This window comes from Diadema setosum, chromosome 12 (genome assembly GCF_964275005.1).
Source record: "Diadema setosum chromosome 12, eeDiaSeto1, whole genome shotgun sequence".
In the NCBI taxonomy this organism is placed as follows: Eukaryota; Metazoa; Echinodermata; class Echinoidea; order Diadematoida; family Diadematidae; genus Diadema; species Diadema setosum.
This window is the reverse complement of record NC_092696.1, coordinates 26,742,076-26,760,433: the sequence shown is the minus strand read 5'-3', so window position 1 is coordinate 26,760,433 and position 18,358 is coordinate 26,742,076. Positions and strand designations below refer to the sequence as shown.

The window sequence follows — 18,358 nt, the reverse complement described above, 5'->3', positions numbered from 1 at the left end:
TATACACCATATGTCCCTCTTACTCTCTTTTCCTCTCTTCATCGTAAGTTCTCTTTCAAGTAGCATCTCAGTCCTCACTTTAGTGTTGTACTGTCCAGGGTAACGACATCAACTCCGTTGACGCTGCTGGCCGAAAGCGTGTTGGCCGAAAGCTCGCCCACTACCGTCAAGCTGCGGAAAATCTTGTGGCCAGTGATTGTGTCGGCTCCGCTCAGTGAGACGCGATCTTGTGAAGACGGCAAGGCGAGCCAAGAAAACGTAAAAAGTTTAAAGTAAAAGTACTACAAGCTAATTTGCTTTTCACTGGGTCCCTCATCTCCATCCCCTGATTAATCTATCACTATGATGCCTACTTCTAAATTCCCATCTGAAGTATAATGCATCTCCCCCCCCCCCCCTTTGTTATTGCTTATTAATGTTGATAATCTTTACTTTCATGTACATTGTGCATAAATATTATTATGTTGAGATGGACAAAAATAAAAACTGAACTTCAACGTGAAAGTATACCATGCAACAAATGGACCGTATTTTAGCTATCATTTAAAGGATTTTAGATACATGTAAAAGAAATTTTGTGTAATTGTAACCACAAAAGATATTGATAAATAGACCAAGACAATGCCTCGATTTCCATACTTCTAGATTTTCAAGACTAAGCTTTCTAATGACTAATGTGTCCAACATTACCCTTCAAGAGACCAAGCAAAGAAATGGTAAGAATAGTGTGTTATCTGACAGACAAAGAGATAAGAAAACCTGCTTGCTGTTCAGATGCAATCAAGCACAATAAAAATGACAACGATATAGGCAAATTCAACAACACTATACAGTTGAACCTCTCGTATCCGGACAAGTCGGGACCGGGGCTCATCCGGATAAGGGATTTGGCCGGATACGGGAGACTCAATGCTTTATACATGTACATATACATACACATGTACTGATGTAGCCCATTGTAGTACCACATGTAGTAATGTGTATACTGCAACCTTTTCATTGTTACATTTGGGGATGTTTCGGGTTGTTGAAATGTCTGAAGGTAAGCAATTTGGAAGGAAATTTGATGCAATGTATGTTAATCATATTGGAAGTAATATGCAATTCATGTGTGTTTGGGTAGGAGTTCTCAAGGAGTTGGGAATCCCCCTTTCTTCCCGTAATTATTTAAAAAAAAATCACGGCGAGATTGCGTCCGGATAATAGAGAGATCCGGATAAAGGGAGGCCGGATAATAGAGGTTCAACTGTACACTACAGCAACAAGTTGCGATAGAAATGAATTTCTCAACATTTTTAGACTTTCACTTTTGGATAGGTTAGTGTGGGGACATTAAACCTTTAACTTTTGAAGGAATATCAATATTCTCTTTTTTTATAGATAAATTAACCTTCAATCTTTCAGCATTCTCACTAGCAAGTTGCTACCTTCATCAGAATATGATGGGAGAACTAATATGAGTACTATGGTCTTATAGACGAGTGAGCCGTTACATTCATTAACTGCATTTGAGAATATGTAATATATAGGCGCAAAATGTAGAATGCAACATTTCATTCATGAAATTACATTGTGTATTCACTACATAGGCCTATAACTGGCAAATGAATATAGATGTACTCTTTTAATGGCTTTAATGGAAATATCTACTGTAAAAGTGGTTTCTTTCGCAGTGGTTTTATTTTCGCGCTTTTCACGCTTTGAGGTTGAACCGCGAATTTAACATCACGCGAACATGTTTTGAACTCGTCGCTTGTACAACGCTATCATTACTGACCGCGAATTTAAACACACGCGAAAAAGTCTGCACCGATGGAAACCGCGAAAGTTTCTGTACGCGAAAGAAACCACTTTTACAGTACCATTCATCAGAGTTCTTACAGCTGTGAACTATCTAATTATTGTTTCTGAAATTTCTTATAAAACAAAGGAAACAAAAAAAAACCCCACACATACAGGTCATACATTTGGTGGAATGGTGGTGAGAAAATCATGTATTCAAAGAATTTGCAAAACTGTGGTATTTTCACACTAAAATTTGAATCACATCATATTTTTTTTTCCATTATCATAAATGAAGTCAAAACAAAGCATCTGAGTAGTTTCTTCTGTTGTTGTTGTTGTTTTTGTTTGTTTGTTTGTGTGTTTGTTTGTTTGTTTGTTTATTTATTTTTTGCAGTGAGCATCTAATGGTGCAGCAGCTTGTTTGGGCAATATCCACACTCTTTTATTACGCTGTGTATCTTGCTTACTAGAACCCATGCAGAGTGCATGCATACTCCACTATTCACAAAACAAACTCCCCCTTACCCCTCATACAGTGACCTGTTACTTTTATACATTTTTTTTGCTGTTTAAATTTTTACCGGGAACTTGCTAGTATACGATAATGAGTGGTTCATTCAGATATACTGCTTATCGGAGGGTTGAAGGGGTCAGTTCCATACCATCGAAGAGTGTCCTCAAAGCAGCCACGTCACGCTGATTTTCTGTCGCCTTCCGCTCCAGTTCGTCGAGAACATCGCCGAGCTTGCGGCCGTCCTCTGTCGTGGCAGGTCGCAAGAAAGGATTAGAAGCATATCCATCAAACAATCATCATTTTCACTCAATAAAAGCAGAATTTTTCTCAATCTTTCACAAACATACAATACAAAGTCCCATTGTGCAAGAATATCTGCCACGTTCTGGCTTATATACGGCAGGTCTCGACATTAACTTTTTATTTATCTACTGGCCCATTCGAGCCATTAAAATCTTTTAACCCGTTGAGGACGGTTTGATTTTTCTACAACATGCATTTCCCATAGACACTTGCCCGAGTATACTTGGGACTCGTCCTCAATGGGTTAAATATTATTTCTTTTTTTTGGGGGGGGGGGGCAAAAAAGGACTGTAGTGACCCAAAGTAAGACAGAAACATAAAAATCCATTTTGTATCTTAGTTGCCCAATGGGCCAGGCCACTGAAAGATAGATTTGGTGTCCTGAAGCTAATTTCTAGTGGCCCTGGGCTACCATTAATGTAGAGCCATGTGTGAGATATTGAACGTGCTGTGAAAAACAAGACAGTCATCTTATGCAGTGAGTTACCAACTTCTCTGCCTTCCTGCCATAACTTCATTTACTAAAATATTAGAGAATTTATTCAAACCATACTTCAACTGACAAGAGATATCAAAAGATAAACAGACTTATTGCAGCACAAAAACTTGAATAATGTGATGTGATTAATAATAGTCAAATGTAAATTGAATATCAACAGTCAATATCATACTTAAAGTGTAGGCCAGAGAATATTAAATTCCCTGCCCACTGTCATTACAGAAAGCTTATCCTGATATGCCTTTCAAACAAATTCTAACTATCATTTTATTTTGGGGGCATCTTTAGACCGGATCTAGTATACCTGCACTATATCAAATTGTGCAAAGGGTATTTAAACATGTTCATGCATAACGCAAGCTAAGCAGTCTAATGAGTCTTTGATTTTTTCCTCCTGTTTGTGATGTAAATAATTGACTAGTGAATCTGTGTATGTGGTTTCTGTGAAAAATAGTTTTTAAAGGGACTGTACAGTACTGGTTGAGGTGAAGATTCATGTTTTGAACATTCCTAAGTGAGATAATGAGAAACCTCTTATGAAATATGAAAGAGCATGTAATTTTAAGAAGGATTCAACATTTATTTGATGAAAATTGGTTTTCAAATGGCTGAGATATCCAAAAAAAATGATAATAATAAAAGGCGACAGGCCACGCCTTTTATTAGGATCTCTTTGTTTCACCTTGTTTTTCTATATCTCAGACATTTCAAATTCGATTTTCACCAAATAAACTTTTGATACCCCTTAGAATTGCATGCTCTTTGACATCTCATAGAGTGGTTTCTGAATATCTCGCAAAACGTTAAAAGCTAAATCCTCACCTCAACCAGAACTGTACATACCCTTTAAGGGTACTACTAACCTTGATGAGACACTGTGCTACTTCAGTTTTCAATTTGCTTATTGTATATCAAAATTTTGTAACAAAATTGAAAAGCAAAATCACAAAGTACTGACACATAGAAGCAATTACACAAATACATAATGCTTGTAAACCCTATTTAATGAAAAAAAAATCTAAAAAATTGATGATACTCACCAACTGAATTATCAGCAATGACATCTGCAAAACAAAAACAACGGAAAAGAAGAATATTTTGTACATCCCTGCCCATTCAAGACATTGAAGACAGCTAAAATCTATAAAGAATTCTTTTTTTTTTTTAAGGTAAGAATTTGACTCATTGGAGCGGAACCTAAATCAGCCTCAAGAAGTCAGAGACTAAGGGCAAGAAGAATCCACAAATAATGCAACAACCTTATTTTCAATTAATGAGTACAGCTACTCATCACTTAATCTTGGGGTAGGTGTCTATCTCCATACAAATTGAATTTTGTTGCAGATATTACCATCATCCTGTCATCAAATTGGCACCTCCGCTACATTTCACTGCATCACTGACAGGAGGGCCTGGTTAGCTCAACTCATTCTGTACAAAATGCTGGGAGAAATCCACACAAGACTTGCGCCAATAAAGAGAGAAAAACAGAGACCTTACTCTCTAAACTTTGTTGCCAATTTAACAATCAGGTACATTTAAAAATTACGAGGGTCTTGAAAATTGTGTGACTCAAAGAGACATTCGCATATGCACATAAAAGCCACAAGTGATTTTTTTTTTCTCCCTTTGACCTTAATTAATATGGAACACTACCACTGAATAGCAAAAATGATACTGAGAAACATACAGCAGCATATGAAAGATATGAGTTTTCTGGGACCAGGGTCCCATTTCATAAAACTTGTTATCAGTGACAAATGCCACATTTCTGTGGCAAATTAGCACTTAACCAATCAGATGCAAGGATTTCAGCAGCTTATAACAACTAAGACAACTTGTCACTAATAACAAGTCTTATGAAATGGGGCCCAGATGAGCTAAAAAGAATAAAAAATTAAAAACTGTACATTCCATGTATATGGTCTTACCATCTGCATCCACCCGCTCCACCTCTACTGTGCCGTTAAAGATGATACTGCCGTTGAAGGTGATGCCGCCCTCTATCTCCAGCTTCCCGTCCTTCAGGGAAATAGCGTCCCTTAATTCATCGGTCGCATCCACAACTTTCTTTTCGTACTCTTCAAGACGTTTCTGTCCGTGATAACGGAATGAAGTAAAGCTAGAAACTTTGGCAAAGTGGAGCAAACAGCCCTTTTTTTCTCCATGGCATGAAATTTTCATAAATTGATGACCATGAAAATATTACAAGCACATTTTACTACATAAGTACTACTTCCAGCATATTGAGTAGGAGCAGTAGAGAAGAATATTTGCTTGCATTTCTCTTTCACGAATAAAGCCTCCCCACGAAACTCGCAAAAGTTTCATGCACACTAATATTTCCAGATTTACCATATTCAATTCAAGACATACCAGTGGGGTGGTTCATAAAGAATTTCAAACAATCTCAAACTTAAGCCGTCGAGGAAGGACTGATTTTCCAACAACACGCATTTCTCATATAGATACTTGCCCGAGTATACTTGGGACTCGTCCTCAATGGGTTAAGATTAACTTAAGATTATGGTATACCATTGGTTTCCCTGTGCGACTTACTAATTATTTTCAGAACCGACCTCATATGGCAATCAAAATTTAGATGAAAATTCATCTGCACTTGCTATATTTTGTACATTGACATGTATATTAATGCATTTATTGCATGACAGAGGTTCCTAAACTTGTTTTTGCACTTGCAGCTCAGAGTATCAACAAAGACACACACAGCATACCCAGGGCTGCACACTAACCCATTTTTTCTGCCGGTCCAACCTGTCTCTGTAGGACCGGTAAATGCCCCGTTTTACCATTTTTTACCGGTCCGAACAGAAAATTTACCGGTCAACAACGACAACCTAAAAAAACATTAAATGACTTGCAAACTTATTTTCTTGTTTTTTATGGACGTACCCCCTTACCCATGTACATTTTACAGATTAATATTCTTTTTTTAAACTTGCATTATCTATTGCACAAGAAAAAAAAAAAAAAGATAGGAAAAAATAGAATGTTTGTTTGTGAATTACAGTGTAAAATGATAATGAACAAAATCAGATTGTATCAAATGCGTTTGTGACTTTTTCTAAACATCGGCGCACGAACTTGCTGCGTAACTTGCTCTTGGTGGTCAGTTGGATTGCGACGATTTAATGAATTATTTCAGCTGTGATATTTTCTGATGCACGCGCTACAAGGGGTTCTTTATTTTTCTCCCGATAATCTATTCGCATTGTGCATGCGTTCTTGAAAGGTACACGACATGCAGGGCCGAATTCGCAATCCTTTTTGCGCCCATTTCCACCTCAAATATTAGCGGGATTGTGACGATTTCATAAATTACTTCGGCTGTAATATTTTCAGATGCAAGTGCCAAAAGAGGTTGAAAATGTGTCCTTTATCTTTCCCGATAAACTCTTCGAATTTCGTAAGTGCGTTCTTAAAAAAAGATGCACCACATGGCCGAATTCATGATACTTTTTGCGCCTATTTCTACCTCAAATATCAGCGGAATTGTGGCGATTTCATGAATTACTTCGGATGTAACTTTTTGTGATGCACGCACCGGCGAGAATGGTTGAAAATGCGTTCTTTATTTTTCTCCCCATAATCTCTTCGCATTCCGTACATGCGTTCTTGAAAGGTATACAACACGGCCGAATTCACGATCCTTTTTGTGCCTATTTCTACCTAAAATATCAGCGGGATTGCGATGATTTTATGAATAACTTCGGCTGTAATCTTTTATGATAATGCACCAAAATGGGTTGAAAATGTGTCCTTATTTTTCCCGGATAAACTCTTCGCATTTACGGATAAACTCTTCGCATTTCGTAAATGCATGCTTAAAAGATATACGACACGGCCAAAAATCATGATTCTTTTTGGGCCTATTGTTTCCTCAAACTTCAACGGGATTGCGATGATTTCATAAATTATTATTCGGCTGTAATCTTTATGATGCACGGGCCAAAAGGGGTTGCAAATGTGTCCTGTATTTTTCTCCCAATAATCTCTTCGCATTTCGTACATGTGTATACGACACGGCTGAATTCACGATCCTTTTATCGCCTATTTCTACATTAAATATCAGCCGAATTGTGGCAATTTCATGAATTACTTCAGATGTAATCTTTTGTGATGCACGCACCAGCTAGAATGGTTGAAAATGCATTCTTTATTTTTTTCCCCATAATCTCTTCGCATTCCATACATGCGTTCTTGAAAGGTATACGACACGGCCGAATTGCACGATCCTTTTTGCGTCTATTTCTACCTCAAATATCAGCGGGATTGCGATGATTTCATGTATGACTTCGGATGCAATCTTTTATGATACACGCGCCAAAAGAGGTTGAAAATGTGTCCTTAATTTTTCCCCGATAAACTCTTTGCATTTCATAAATGCGTTCTTAAAAGATACACGACACGGCCAAAAATCATGATTCTTTTGCGCCTATCGTTTCCTCAAACTTCAACGGGATTGCGATGATTTTATGAATCATTATTCGGCTCTAATCTTCATGATGCACGGGCCAAAAGGGTTTGAAAATGTGTCCTGTATATTTCACCCAATAATCACTTCGCATTGCGTACATGCCTATACGTCACGGCCGAATTCACGATCCTTTCAGCGCCTATTTCTACATCAAATATCAGCGGGATTGCGATATGTCATTAATTATTTCGGCTGAAATCTTTAGTGATACATTCACCAGAAGGGTTGAAAATGCGTTCTTTATTTTTCTCCCGATAATTTCTTCGCATTTGTGCATGCGTTTTCAAAATTATACATTGCATGCAGGGCCGAATTCGATATTCTTTTTGCGCCTATTATTGTTTACTCAAATTCCAACGGGATTGCGAAATTTTCATGAATTACTTTTCGGCTGTAATCTATATGATGCAAGCGCCAAAAGGGGTGAAAATGTGTCCTTTATTTTCTCCCGCTAATCTTTTCCCATTTCGTACATGCGTTCTTAACAGGTATACGACACGGCCGAATTCACGATCCTTTTTGCGCCGCCTATTTCTACCTCAAATATCAGTGGGATTGTGGCGATTTCATGAATTACTTCAGATGTAATTTTTTATGATGCACGCACCAGAAGGGTAAAATGTGTTTTTTATTTTTCTCCCGATAATCTCGTCGCATTTGTGCATGCGTTTTTGATAACCAACACGGCATGCAGGACTGAATTCAAGATCCTTTTTGCGCCTATTATTTCCTCAAATTTCAACGGGATTGCGTTGATTTCATGAATTGTTATTCGGCTGCAATCTTTTATGATGCACTCACCAAAATGTGTCCTTCTACCACATTTTTTTTCTCCTCTATAATCTCTTCGCATTTCGTACATAAGCTTTTGAAAGATACGACGCGGCCGGTCGAATTCATGATCCTTTTTGGGACGATTTCTACCTCAAATATGTAAGCGGGATTGCCATGATTTCACGATTTTTTTTTTCCTCCCTAGTATTATCTCTTCACATTTTGTGCATGCGTTCTTAAAAAGTACACGGAAGAGCCGATTTCGTGATCCTTTTTGCGCCTATCTCCATTATGATACCATTCTGAGCGAATGAAAATATTCATTTGTGAAATGACTGTGTAAAATGAAAATGAACGCAATCAGATCCATTTACTATATCGCTGAATATCGAATGTGTTTTTACTTTTTCTAAAAATCGACACAAGTAAATTAGTTCTAACATAACTGCCACGCTGCTGCGAAGCCGGGATCGGATCGATCTTGCGTTAAAAAAATCATGAGTAAAATGACCCAGAAATGCGTGCGCTTCTATCAATGCTTCTTGTCTGGCATGACCGCCTATCGCAAGCAAACGAAAAGCAGTTACACTGTACATGCTCTGCATGTATTGCATTGCATGGCAGTGCGTGAGCAGCGCCAATGCGCAAGCGAGGGCGAATAACTGGTCGACTGCTAGTGCTCAAAACTAATGTATGTTTACTGTACAAAGTGCACCGGTAGACATAAACGAAAACTTGCGTAAAACTTGTTGAACAGTGCGATATCTTGCATTCTGTTTCTCCCTGATCGGGGCTGCTCTTTTTCTTTCTACTGACCCCACCAATGCTTTTTTTTTTTTACTGGTCATGTCGGACCGGTAACTTGTGGATTTCCTGAAAAGTTACCGGTCCGACAGTGACTTTTACCGGTCTTTGACCGTCGGACCGGCGCCAGTGTGCAGCCCTGGCATACCATAATTTCTAGTTACCTCCGCCAAGGGGGGAGGTTATGTTTTCGTTACCGTTGGTTTGTTTGTTAGTTAGTTAGTTCGTTCGTTCGTTTGTCCGTGTGCAAAATAACTCAAAAAGTAGTTAACGGATTGGGATGAGACTTGCAGGAAAGGTTGAGAATGACACAAGTAACAAACGATTAACATTTGGTAGAGATCAGATAATTTTGGGGGAATTTATGAAGGATTTTTTATATTTTGGCAGGTACGGTCAATGAACTTGCGAGTTAAGGCTGCGCGTATTTGAGGTTTGCATGCGCGCACTAAAGTGCGTGCTCTAGCTTCTGCTAAGGCGAGGGGCACCGTGCAGCTGAGGTTTATGACGTAACAAAGGCTTCTATATTGGGAAATCGGGCGGCTTTCAGCACACAATGCAGTACGTATGGGTGGAAATCACTGATCTCTATGGAAGAGCAAGATCAGTGCGGGTGGGAATGGGCAGCATGCTTGGCGGAGGTCTGCGCTCTCAGAGTGCTACTCTAGTTTATCTTAATTTTAAGATCAACATAAATTCTTAGTGAACCCCCCTCCCCCCCCCCCCCCCCAAAAAAAAAAAAAAATATATATATATATAGTTGTATATATGTGCATGCACACAAGTGTTATCACAGACAGGTGGCTAATGCCATGAGCAGGTTTGGTACAGTTCATTAGGGGGAAAAAAAAAGAAAATATCTTTACCAGGGCCCCGTTTCATAAAACTTGTTATCAGCGACAAGTTGTCATAGTTGTTATAAGCTACTGAAATCCTTGCATCTAATTGGTTAAGAGCAAATTTGTCACACACATGTGGCAGTTGTTACTGACAACAAGTTTTAAGAAACAGGACCCAGATCTTTCCTTCTTCCTGACAGTACAATGACACAAGAGGGCATACCTCAACCACTTCGAAGGCAGCTTGGAAGGCGGTCTGAACCTGCTGGCCATAGGGACTAGGGACCGGCTGGATTTCCTGATCAAGTTCCAAAAGCAACGTTCGTGGCCTCCCATCGGGCGGGGGACCACCTTCCATCTGGATCACCATGTACATCTGCCCCGCCCAGTCGGAGAAAGGAAAGGTTCTTGTAGCTCCAGTCAACCTCGCATTCAGACCTGCATACCGGGCATGGTCTAATCCTGCATGCAGATAAAATAATTAACTCTTTATGCACCATGGTGGAAACCCTCTGTGTGCCACATTACTAGTATTCTGAGAAAACAACGTAGTCATGCTTTGAGAAAACATTCTGTTTTTCAAGTCTATAAAACTTAATTCTATAGATTTCTGTTGAGCTTGACATGTAGTGAGCAATGTTGTAGAGAAAATGCCTAGCTTTGCTTTGATGAAGATTGTGAGACAAATTGATGATTGTTTTTCTTTGAAGTGACCAGTAGCTACATTCACTGTAAAGGCATGACTTTTGCACATAAAGCAGTGACAGAAACTTCGAATTTACAATCAAATCTATTAGGGAACACCACTTGATAGTAAATCACCACATAAAATGCAAGATGTTCATTTACGTGAAACGAACCGAAGCACAAGAAAAGCTTTCACTGGACTGGGCCATTTGGTGATTTATCGATCAGTTTGGGCAGGTTTGTGGGTTTGAGCAATTATGTGAAGCTGGCATCTCAGCCGTCGACTTTACAGTCGGACGTGCGAACATGGCACATAAAGAGTTAAAAGATTTGAAACTCATTTTAAAAAGATCACATCATGATGCTGAGAGCTGGAATGGTGGGGTGGGAATAGGATGAGCGGTACCATTGTTAGCTTCCTGCCAACTTCAAGACCTTTATACCACCTTTGGTGGAGTTCTTCACAAGGGTAATGTACAGTCAATAAATGATAGATGATGAATGACATTATCAAAGAACCATTCCTGGGCAGTATGGAGATCAGAACAACTCACAACTAAGCAAAATAAGCTCATTTGACTTAAAAAAAAATACACAAAAAGATAACATAGCTCTGGATTCAATTACCGAAAACAATAGATAGAGATCTTGTGAGCACGGTAAGGTTATGTTTTTTGGCTGAAGACCCTTTCTTTTTTTTTTTTTTGCTTGTCAGCTGAAGAAACCCAGAAATGGAAAGGGAGAGATGAGCTGAGGACCTTTTTTTTTGCTTGTTAGCTCATGAAACTCGGAAGTGGGCCCCCCCCCCCCTTTTGAAAATGCTCCGCCGGCCCTACAGTACCCAGAAATGCTTGAAATCAAGGAATAAACCATCATCTTGTTGTATTCGAGCGTGAGGTCTCTGCATTACACAAAGCACAATGCACAAAAAGTCATGTGAATCAGCATCTTCTTTTTCTTTCTTTTTTCTTGGCAGGTTGCAATACCACACTGAATTATGATTGATTGATTGATTGATTGATTGATTGATTGATTGATTGATTGATTGATTGATTGATTGATTGATTGATTGATTGATTGATTGATTGATTGATTGATTGATTGATTGATTGATTGATTGATTGATTGATTGATTGATTGATTGATTGATTGATTGATTGATTGATTGATTGATTGATTGATTGATTGATTGATTGATTGATTGATTGATTGATTGATTGATTGATTCATTCATTCATTCACTCATTCGTCTATTCACTTACATGTATTCATTCACTCACTCATTCATTCATTCATTCACTCACTCATTCATTCATTCATTCATTCACTCATTCGTCCATTCACTCATTCATTCATTCATTCACTCATTCGTCCATTCACTCATTCATTCATTCACTCACTCACTCACTCATTCATGCATTCATTCATTCATTCATTCATTCATTCATTCATTCATTCATTCATTCATTCATTCATTCATTCATGATTACAAAAATTATAACAGCTCTCTAGTATTTGCAACTCCACTTTAAGTATCTGCAACATTCCCCACCTGACATGTAGCCCCCGACGAGCTCGGCGTTTTCTACCGAAAAGACGCTTATCGACTGTTGCCATGGGAGACGGGAGGAGAGTACCACCAAGGGCACGTCTTGGCAGGTGTTCGGCTCAACCGCCAGGGACCATGAGATCGCGTTTGGCGTGGGCAGCGTCTGCGATTCATGGAAGTGGAATCCTGACGTGGGAGAAATGGGGAGAAGTGTTCCTGGTTCAACATCTACCCACATATTAAGAGGGTATACAGTCAAACGTGCCTTAGAGGCCACCTGCCTTATGCAGCCACTAAAAAAAAAATTCCTCCCAGATAAAAGCCACATTAAAGACCCTGTCCATAGTGGTCACCAGTTTATAATGGCCACTACTTCGTCTTCTTTTCGTGGCCGCTTTAGACAGATTTGACTATTACATATTTCTAGAAGGTTTCTAAGTTGTCTCGTGGAATGTTTAGTGGTGGGTGGTTTCAATACACTATGGCCCAAATTCTCAAAGCTGGAATAACTATTCCACGGAATAAATCGCATCATTTTACGTCACGAGGGCCTGATTTGCATAAGAGCCGTAATAAATCGGCGGAATAAGCGGTGTAATAAAGTTATTCCACCTTGGAGAATTCGGGCCTATGTACAATTTGCTGTGCATGTGAATATATCTGTGCAATATTGTTTGACTGGCTGAGAGCTGAATGCCCCCAATTTCTTTTAATAGTCATCACTAACCAAATTCAGTTCTTGCATCCAGCAAATTACTGTCATCTATCTGTAAAGTTGTTTTCATGGTTACAGCAATTTTTTTTTTCTTTATTAATCTCACACGGATAAATTGCTGTCCAACACTATGTAACGGAGTTGATGTACCAATTAGTTTCTGATAAATGCAATCATTTTTATGAAATGGGCCTAATGGTTGAATTTGGAGGGAAAAAAAATATGACAAAATTTTCTCTCACAAATACCCAATTCTTAACCCGTTGAGGACTGACTGATGTTGATACAACACACATTTTCTATAGACACCTGCCTGAGTATACTCGGGACTCATCTTTAACCCGTTGAGGACTATTTGATTTTGCTACAACACGCATTTCCCATAGACACCTGCCTGAGTACTACTCGGGACTCGTCCTCAAAAGGGTTAATGGGTTAAACATTCACATACCATCCCAGTGGAAGAGAGTAGAGGACTGTCTGTCTGCTCTGGTGAAGACCAAAAAACTCTCATAACCTTGGCTGAAGAAGACCGCATCAACGGCACCATCTGGCATAAGCCTTGGGGGAAATATAGGAAATATCTAATTACCACATCTGATGCATGTTTCCTGTTTAGTGTCACATATACTGTACTAGTGGTACAAATTAATTCTTTATGTGTCATGGTGTAAACCCCCTGTGTGCTACATTATTCTGAGACACTAACTCAACTATGCCTTGGGAAAATATTATTCTTCTTTTTTTTTAATCTATGTAACTTTTACAGATTTTTGTTACCCCTGGACATGTAGTGAGCAATGTTCTAGAAAAATGCCAACCTTTGCCATGACATAAATTGCATGACAAACCTGTCCAGTTGTAGCTACATTACTATAGCGGCATGATGTTTACACTAAAACAGTGACAAAGACTTAGACTTTACTCGCAAACCCAGTTGGGAACACTGCTTCATAGCTAATCACTACATAAAATGCAAGCTACAACATGTACGTGTGACAGGAATAGAATTGTGATAAATGCTTTCATTGCACTGTGTCATTTGGCAATTTATTGATCGGTTTGGGCGGGGTTGTGCAATTGAGCAGAATATGCAACTTAATTGGCATGCCATTGACCGAGTCCAGCGTGCAAACGAGGCACGCAGAGCGTAAAGTATGCAATTTAGCACAAGAATAACTGACCTCTGAAAGGTCACAAACTGGGCCTGTCTAGTATTGTACTGCCAGATGGTGGAGGCATTATTCTTGTTGACCATCAGGATATAGTAGCGTCCAGTGATCTCAAAGGTTTGGACTTTCTGAGCACCATATGTCTGCACCCTCTGCCGTAGGTTGAACTTTTTACCTGCCAAACAAAGAAGTACAAATTCATTTTTTTCAGCAAGTAAACATTCCCTGAACTTGTTCCTGACATATCTTAAAGGCATAATTTATCATGTGCAGATGAAACAAAAACCCAGCACTAGTACTTTAAATAGTTCTAACATGTGAGTTACGGATAAAAACAACAACTGTAAAAATTTGAATACGTATAATCGTTGTAAGTATTGTAACATATGCAAAATATGAACCATACAACATGTAATTACAGTAAAAATGTTCTCAGACTAAACCTGTCTGCAGTTATGGTTTATTGAGGAAAACATTGATATCTCCTTATATTTCATGCTTTATTGTAAAACTTTCATATGATAGGATGTTTTGTGATTTAACAGACCTACACATATGCATCAAATGTGATATCTTGAACAATTTTTAACCCTAAAAAGACTGGGGGGGGGGGCCTAAAAGGCCCCCCCCCTCGACATTTTGCGCGATTACTCAGCAACACGCAATACTCTCGCCGCGATGCTCTGTGACTTTTTTCTTTCGAGTTTCCCGCACATTTTGACACCAAATTTGTGACCCCCGGGGGTACGGTTCTGAAGTTACATAACTTTTTTGTACATGCATGTGAGACCGAAAATGGCTCAAAAATGCGATTTTGTGTACAAAGTCAATACAAATTGAGTTTATCACATGGTTCATATAAATATGCTTATTTTTACTCTCAATGGCTAAAATCAATTTGTTTTAGTGGTATTATGCTTCAAAAAGGGTCTGCCACAAATTTTGCTGAAAAAAACAACAAAAACAAAAGGTCGAAAAAACAAAGAAATACATAAGAAATTCATAAAACAATAAAATAAATAAGAAATTAATTTTGATACCGAATTTTTTTTCAAGTACATTTGCTAAGAATGCTACACAGAATATCTAGACCAAAAATGAGCACTTTTGGAGCTTTATTTACTGATTTAGATAAAAAAAGGTCTGATTTCTCGCATAAATTAGCATAATTAATCAAAATAAAATAAAAGAAGACTATTTTGGAAAATTTAAATATACGATCTTGTAGATTATATCGCACACTACCATTGTGCAAATTTCAACGGCGATCGCGCGATCCACGGCCGAGATCTTAAGGGGGGGCCCTTTAGGCCCCCCCCCCCCAGTCTTTCGAGCTACCAAAATAGCCCAGTCTTTTTAGGGTTAAATCAATGCTCCCAAAGGTAAACAGGACCTTTAAGGATAATATCATAATTCTCCCACCTCTGAAAAGGCAAGTGTTCTGTATGTTAGAAAAAAAAAAAGAAAACATTCTGAATTTTCTTCAGATTTTCTTTATATCCTTGTCCATATGTATTGTCGTGAGCTGTGGTAGTCTTCTCATCCAGCAATGGCTGCACTAAAACTGTGAAAATTCATATATTTTGAAAGTCTTGTCCGATTTTACTCAAAACTTTGCTGATGTGTTATATTTATGTAGCTGCAATCCCTCAGTTCAGGTATAATGTAATCCTGGAAATTATTCTCCTTTAGATAAATACCTTAGTGTTTGAACAATTAAAGAATGATGATTTAAAAGCTTTGGTAATTGGTGTGTGTCAGCGTTTTTTTTTTCCCCATATATGCCGCGTTAAAGCTTCATCATCTTGTATTTCATTCACATACAACAAATAAAGAACAGATAAACAACAGATAACTCAACAATCACTTTGCTTTCATATGACCTTTGACACCAACCTGTAGCACTCCAGAGGTAGATTGGAGACTTTTCCCCGATTGGGTCCCCGGCATCCCTAGAAAACACCAAGTATGAGTCCAGGCCGATCGAAAAATACTCCACATTGGTGACGTCTGTGGGATGAACTGTGATGATTGTTTGCTGTTCAAGCCAAAGATGAGACCAAAAAAACAAAATGAATGCAGATGACATCGTGAACAGGTCCATGCGTGTCAAATTAGATGAATAAATGCAAATATAATTAGGAAGAGATGGTCACACTCCACTCATTTTATTTCAACTGTGTGCCCAAAATGAGCTGTTCCTGCTTTCGCATTGGGCATCGTGTGCATACACCTTGACTAAGATCAGTCTGTTAATACCAACATTACTTCAAGCAAAATCTTCAGGACGGGGAATTCAGTTATCCCTTTACTCTGAAGTAGGGGCATTTTTCCTCTAGGGTCTGAAAACAATTAAGAAGTCACAATCTGTGATCAACAGTATTCTTAGGATAAAATCATACATTGCTCCACTTCAAACAGAAAATATGATCCTGATATCTACTATAGATGTGAACACAGCTCACATCTTTCAGTTACAGATCAATGCTTTTTTGTGTAACCTTAATCTAAAAGTCCAACCAATTTACATATTTCTTACTTTTCTGATTAATACCATAGGTTGATGATATCCTTTAGCCAATCAGAAAGCTCTACACCAGTGAGGACATAACAGCATATTAACTGGTCATTTGTGTCAGACAGCTTGACGGTGCAATAGCATCCACACAGGTAAAACGGGGACTCTGGGATATTGCATAAGAACGGGAGGGGGGGGGGGGGGGGTCGTCAGCCATGTGAGTCATTTGATGTGCAGTGATCTGAAGGGATACACACAATAACTGAATGCAGGCTGCTTGCTTGAAAGGCATAAATGCAGCACCAAGGCAAACATGTATAACATGAACACTGCCCAATCGAGATGTCAACAAGGAAAAGTAGAAATTACGCGGTGCGTAATATATGTCCCCGCCGGAAGTAGCATTTTGTAGCCAATGTACAATATAGGTACAAAAAATCAAGGTCAAAGGTCAAAGAAGTCAAAGGTCAAAATTCTGTGTAGAAGTTTTGAAGCCCTCACCTAGTGCCATCACATAAAGCAAACGGAATCGAAATCGGGTTAGAAATGGCGAAGGAGTAGCATTTGGTAGGAAAATGTACAATACAGGTCAAAAATCAAGGTCAAAGGTCAAAGAAGTCAAAGGTCAAAATTCTGTGTAGGAGTTTTGAAGCCCTCACCTAGTGCCATCACTTAAAGCAAACGGAATTGTAATCGGGTTACAAATGGCGAAGGAGTAGCATTTTGTAGGCAATGTATAATATAGGTCAAAAATCAAGGTCAAAGGTCAAAGAAGTCAAAGGTCAAAATTCTGTGTAGAAGTTTTGAAGCCCTCACCTAGTGCCATCATATAAAGCAAACGGAATCAAAATCGGGTTAGAAATGGCGAAGGAGTAGCATTTTGAAGCAAAATGTACAATATAGGTCAAAGGTCAAGGTCAAAGGTCACAACTGAAATTTTGTATAGAAGTTTCACAGCTCCCATGTAGTGCTATCATATAAAGCAAACAGAATCAAAATCGGGTTAGAAATGGCGAAGGAGTAGCATTTTGAACATTTTGATCACACACGGACGCACACACGGACACACGGACGGACACACGGACAGACGGACGGACGGACGGACGGACGGACGGACACACGGACACACACACGTACGGAGCCCGTTTCATAGTCCCCTGCTCGAACTCGTTCGGCGGGGACAATTAAGAATCCTTTAAAGAAGAGTTGTGAGAATCAAATTGTTCAAATCTACCTCAAATGCTGTTCCATCGGTGTTTGCCACAAGAATGACAGTCTCCTCCTCAGACACAAGGATAACCTTCTTCTCCGCAGCCGCCAAAGAATACCCCTGGGTGAACGCGGCCATGCTTTGTGCATGGACTGCAAAATGATGGTTGGGAAAATGATTTGTCTACCATGATACTTTAAATAACAATGATCATCCTTAGAGAGGAAATTTTGTCAATATCAACCAAATTGATTGCACAACTGAGAAAATTCATGACAGCACAGCAGTTATGCACTCCCCTAAGTCAATGACTAAAACTCATGTTGTCCGTACATAAGCATGCAATTTTTATTAGATGTTATATTAAAAAAAATAAAATACTGTGCCTTCGATAATGTTCAAACTTCCGAATGAAAATTTAGATCTTGGAGACTTTTTCATACAAACTTAAATATGACAAAGGGTTGGGTTTTTTTTTTTTTACAAATCTT

The 18,358-nt window shown here is 38.8% G+C and overlaps 1 protein-coding gene across 1 annotated transcript in view; it reads right to left on the bottom strand.

Moving 5' to 3' along the window:
- LOC140235831 (uncharacterized) overlaps positions 1–18,358 on the bottom strand; it is an 88,209-nt gene that overhangs the window by 61,172 nt on the left and 8,679 nt on the right. The window contains exons 4-13 of the mRNA XM_072315832.1: positions 17,892–18,019; positions 16,036–16,177; positions 14,152–14,314; positions 13,419–13,528; positions 12,256–12,438; positions 10,240–10,478; positions 5,033–5,195; positions 4,142–4,165; positions 2,448–2,543; positions 79–226 (exon numbers count right to left, since the gene is read on the bottom strand). Of these exons, the coding sequence (XP_072171933.1) occupies positions 79–226; positions 2,448–2,543; positions 4,142–4,165; positions 5,033–5,195; positions 10,240–10,478; positions 12,256–12,438; positions 13,419–13,528; positions 14,152–14,314; positions 16,036–16,177; positions 17,892–18,019 (1,396 nt within the window). The remainder of the gene's footprint in view (positions 1–78; positions 227–2,447; positions 2,544–4,141; positions 4,166–5,032; positions 5,196–10,239; positions 10,479–12,255; positions 12,439–13,418; positions 13,529–14,151; positions 14,315–16,035; positions 16,178–17,891; positions 18,020–18,358) is intronic.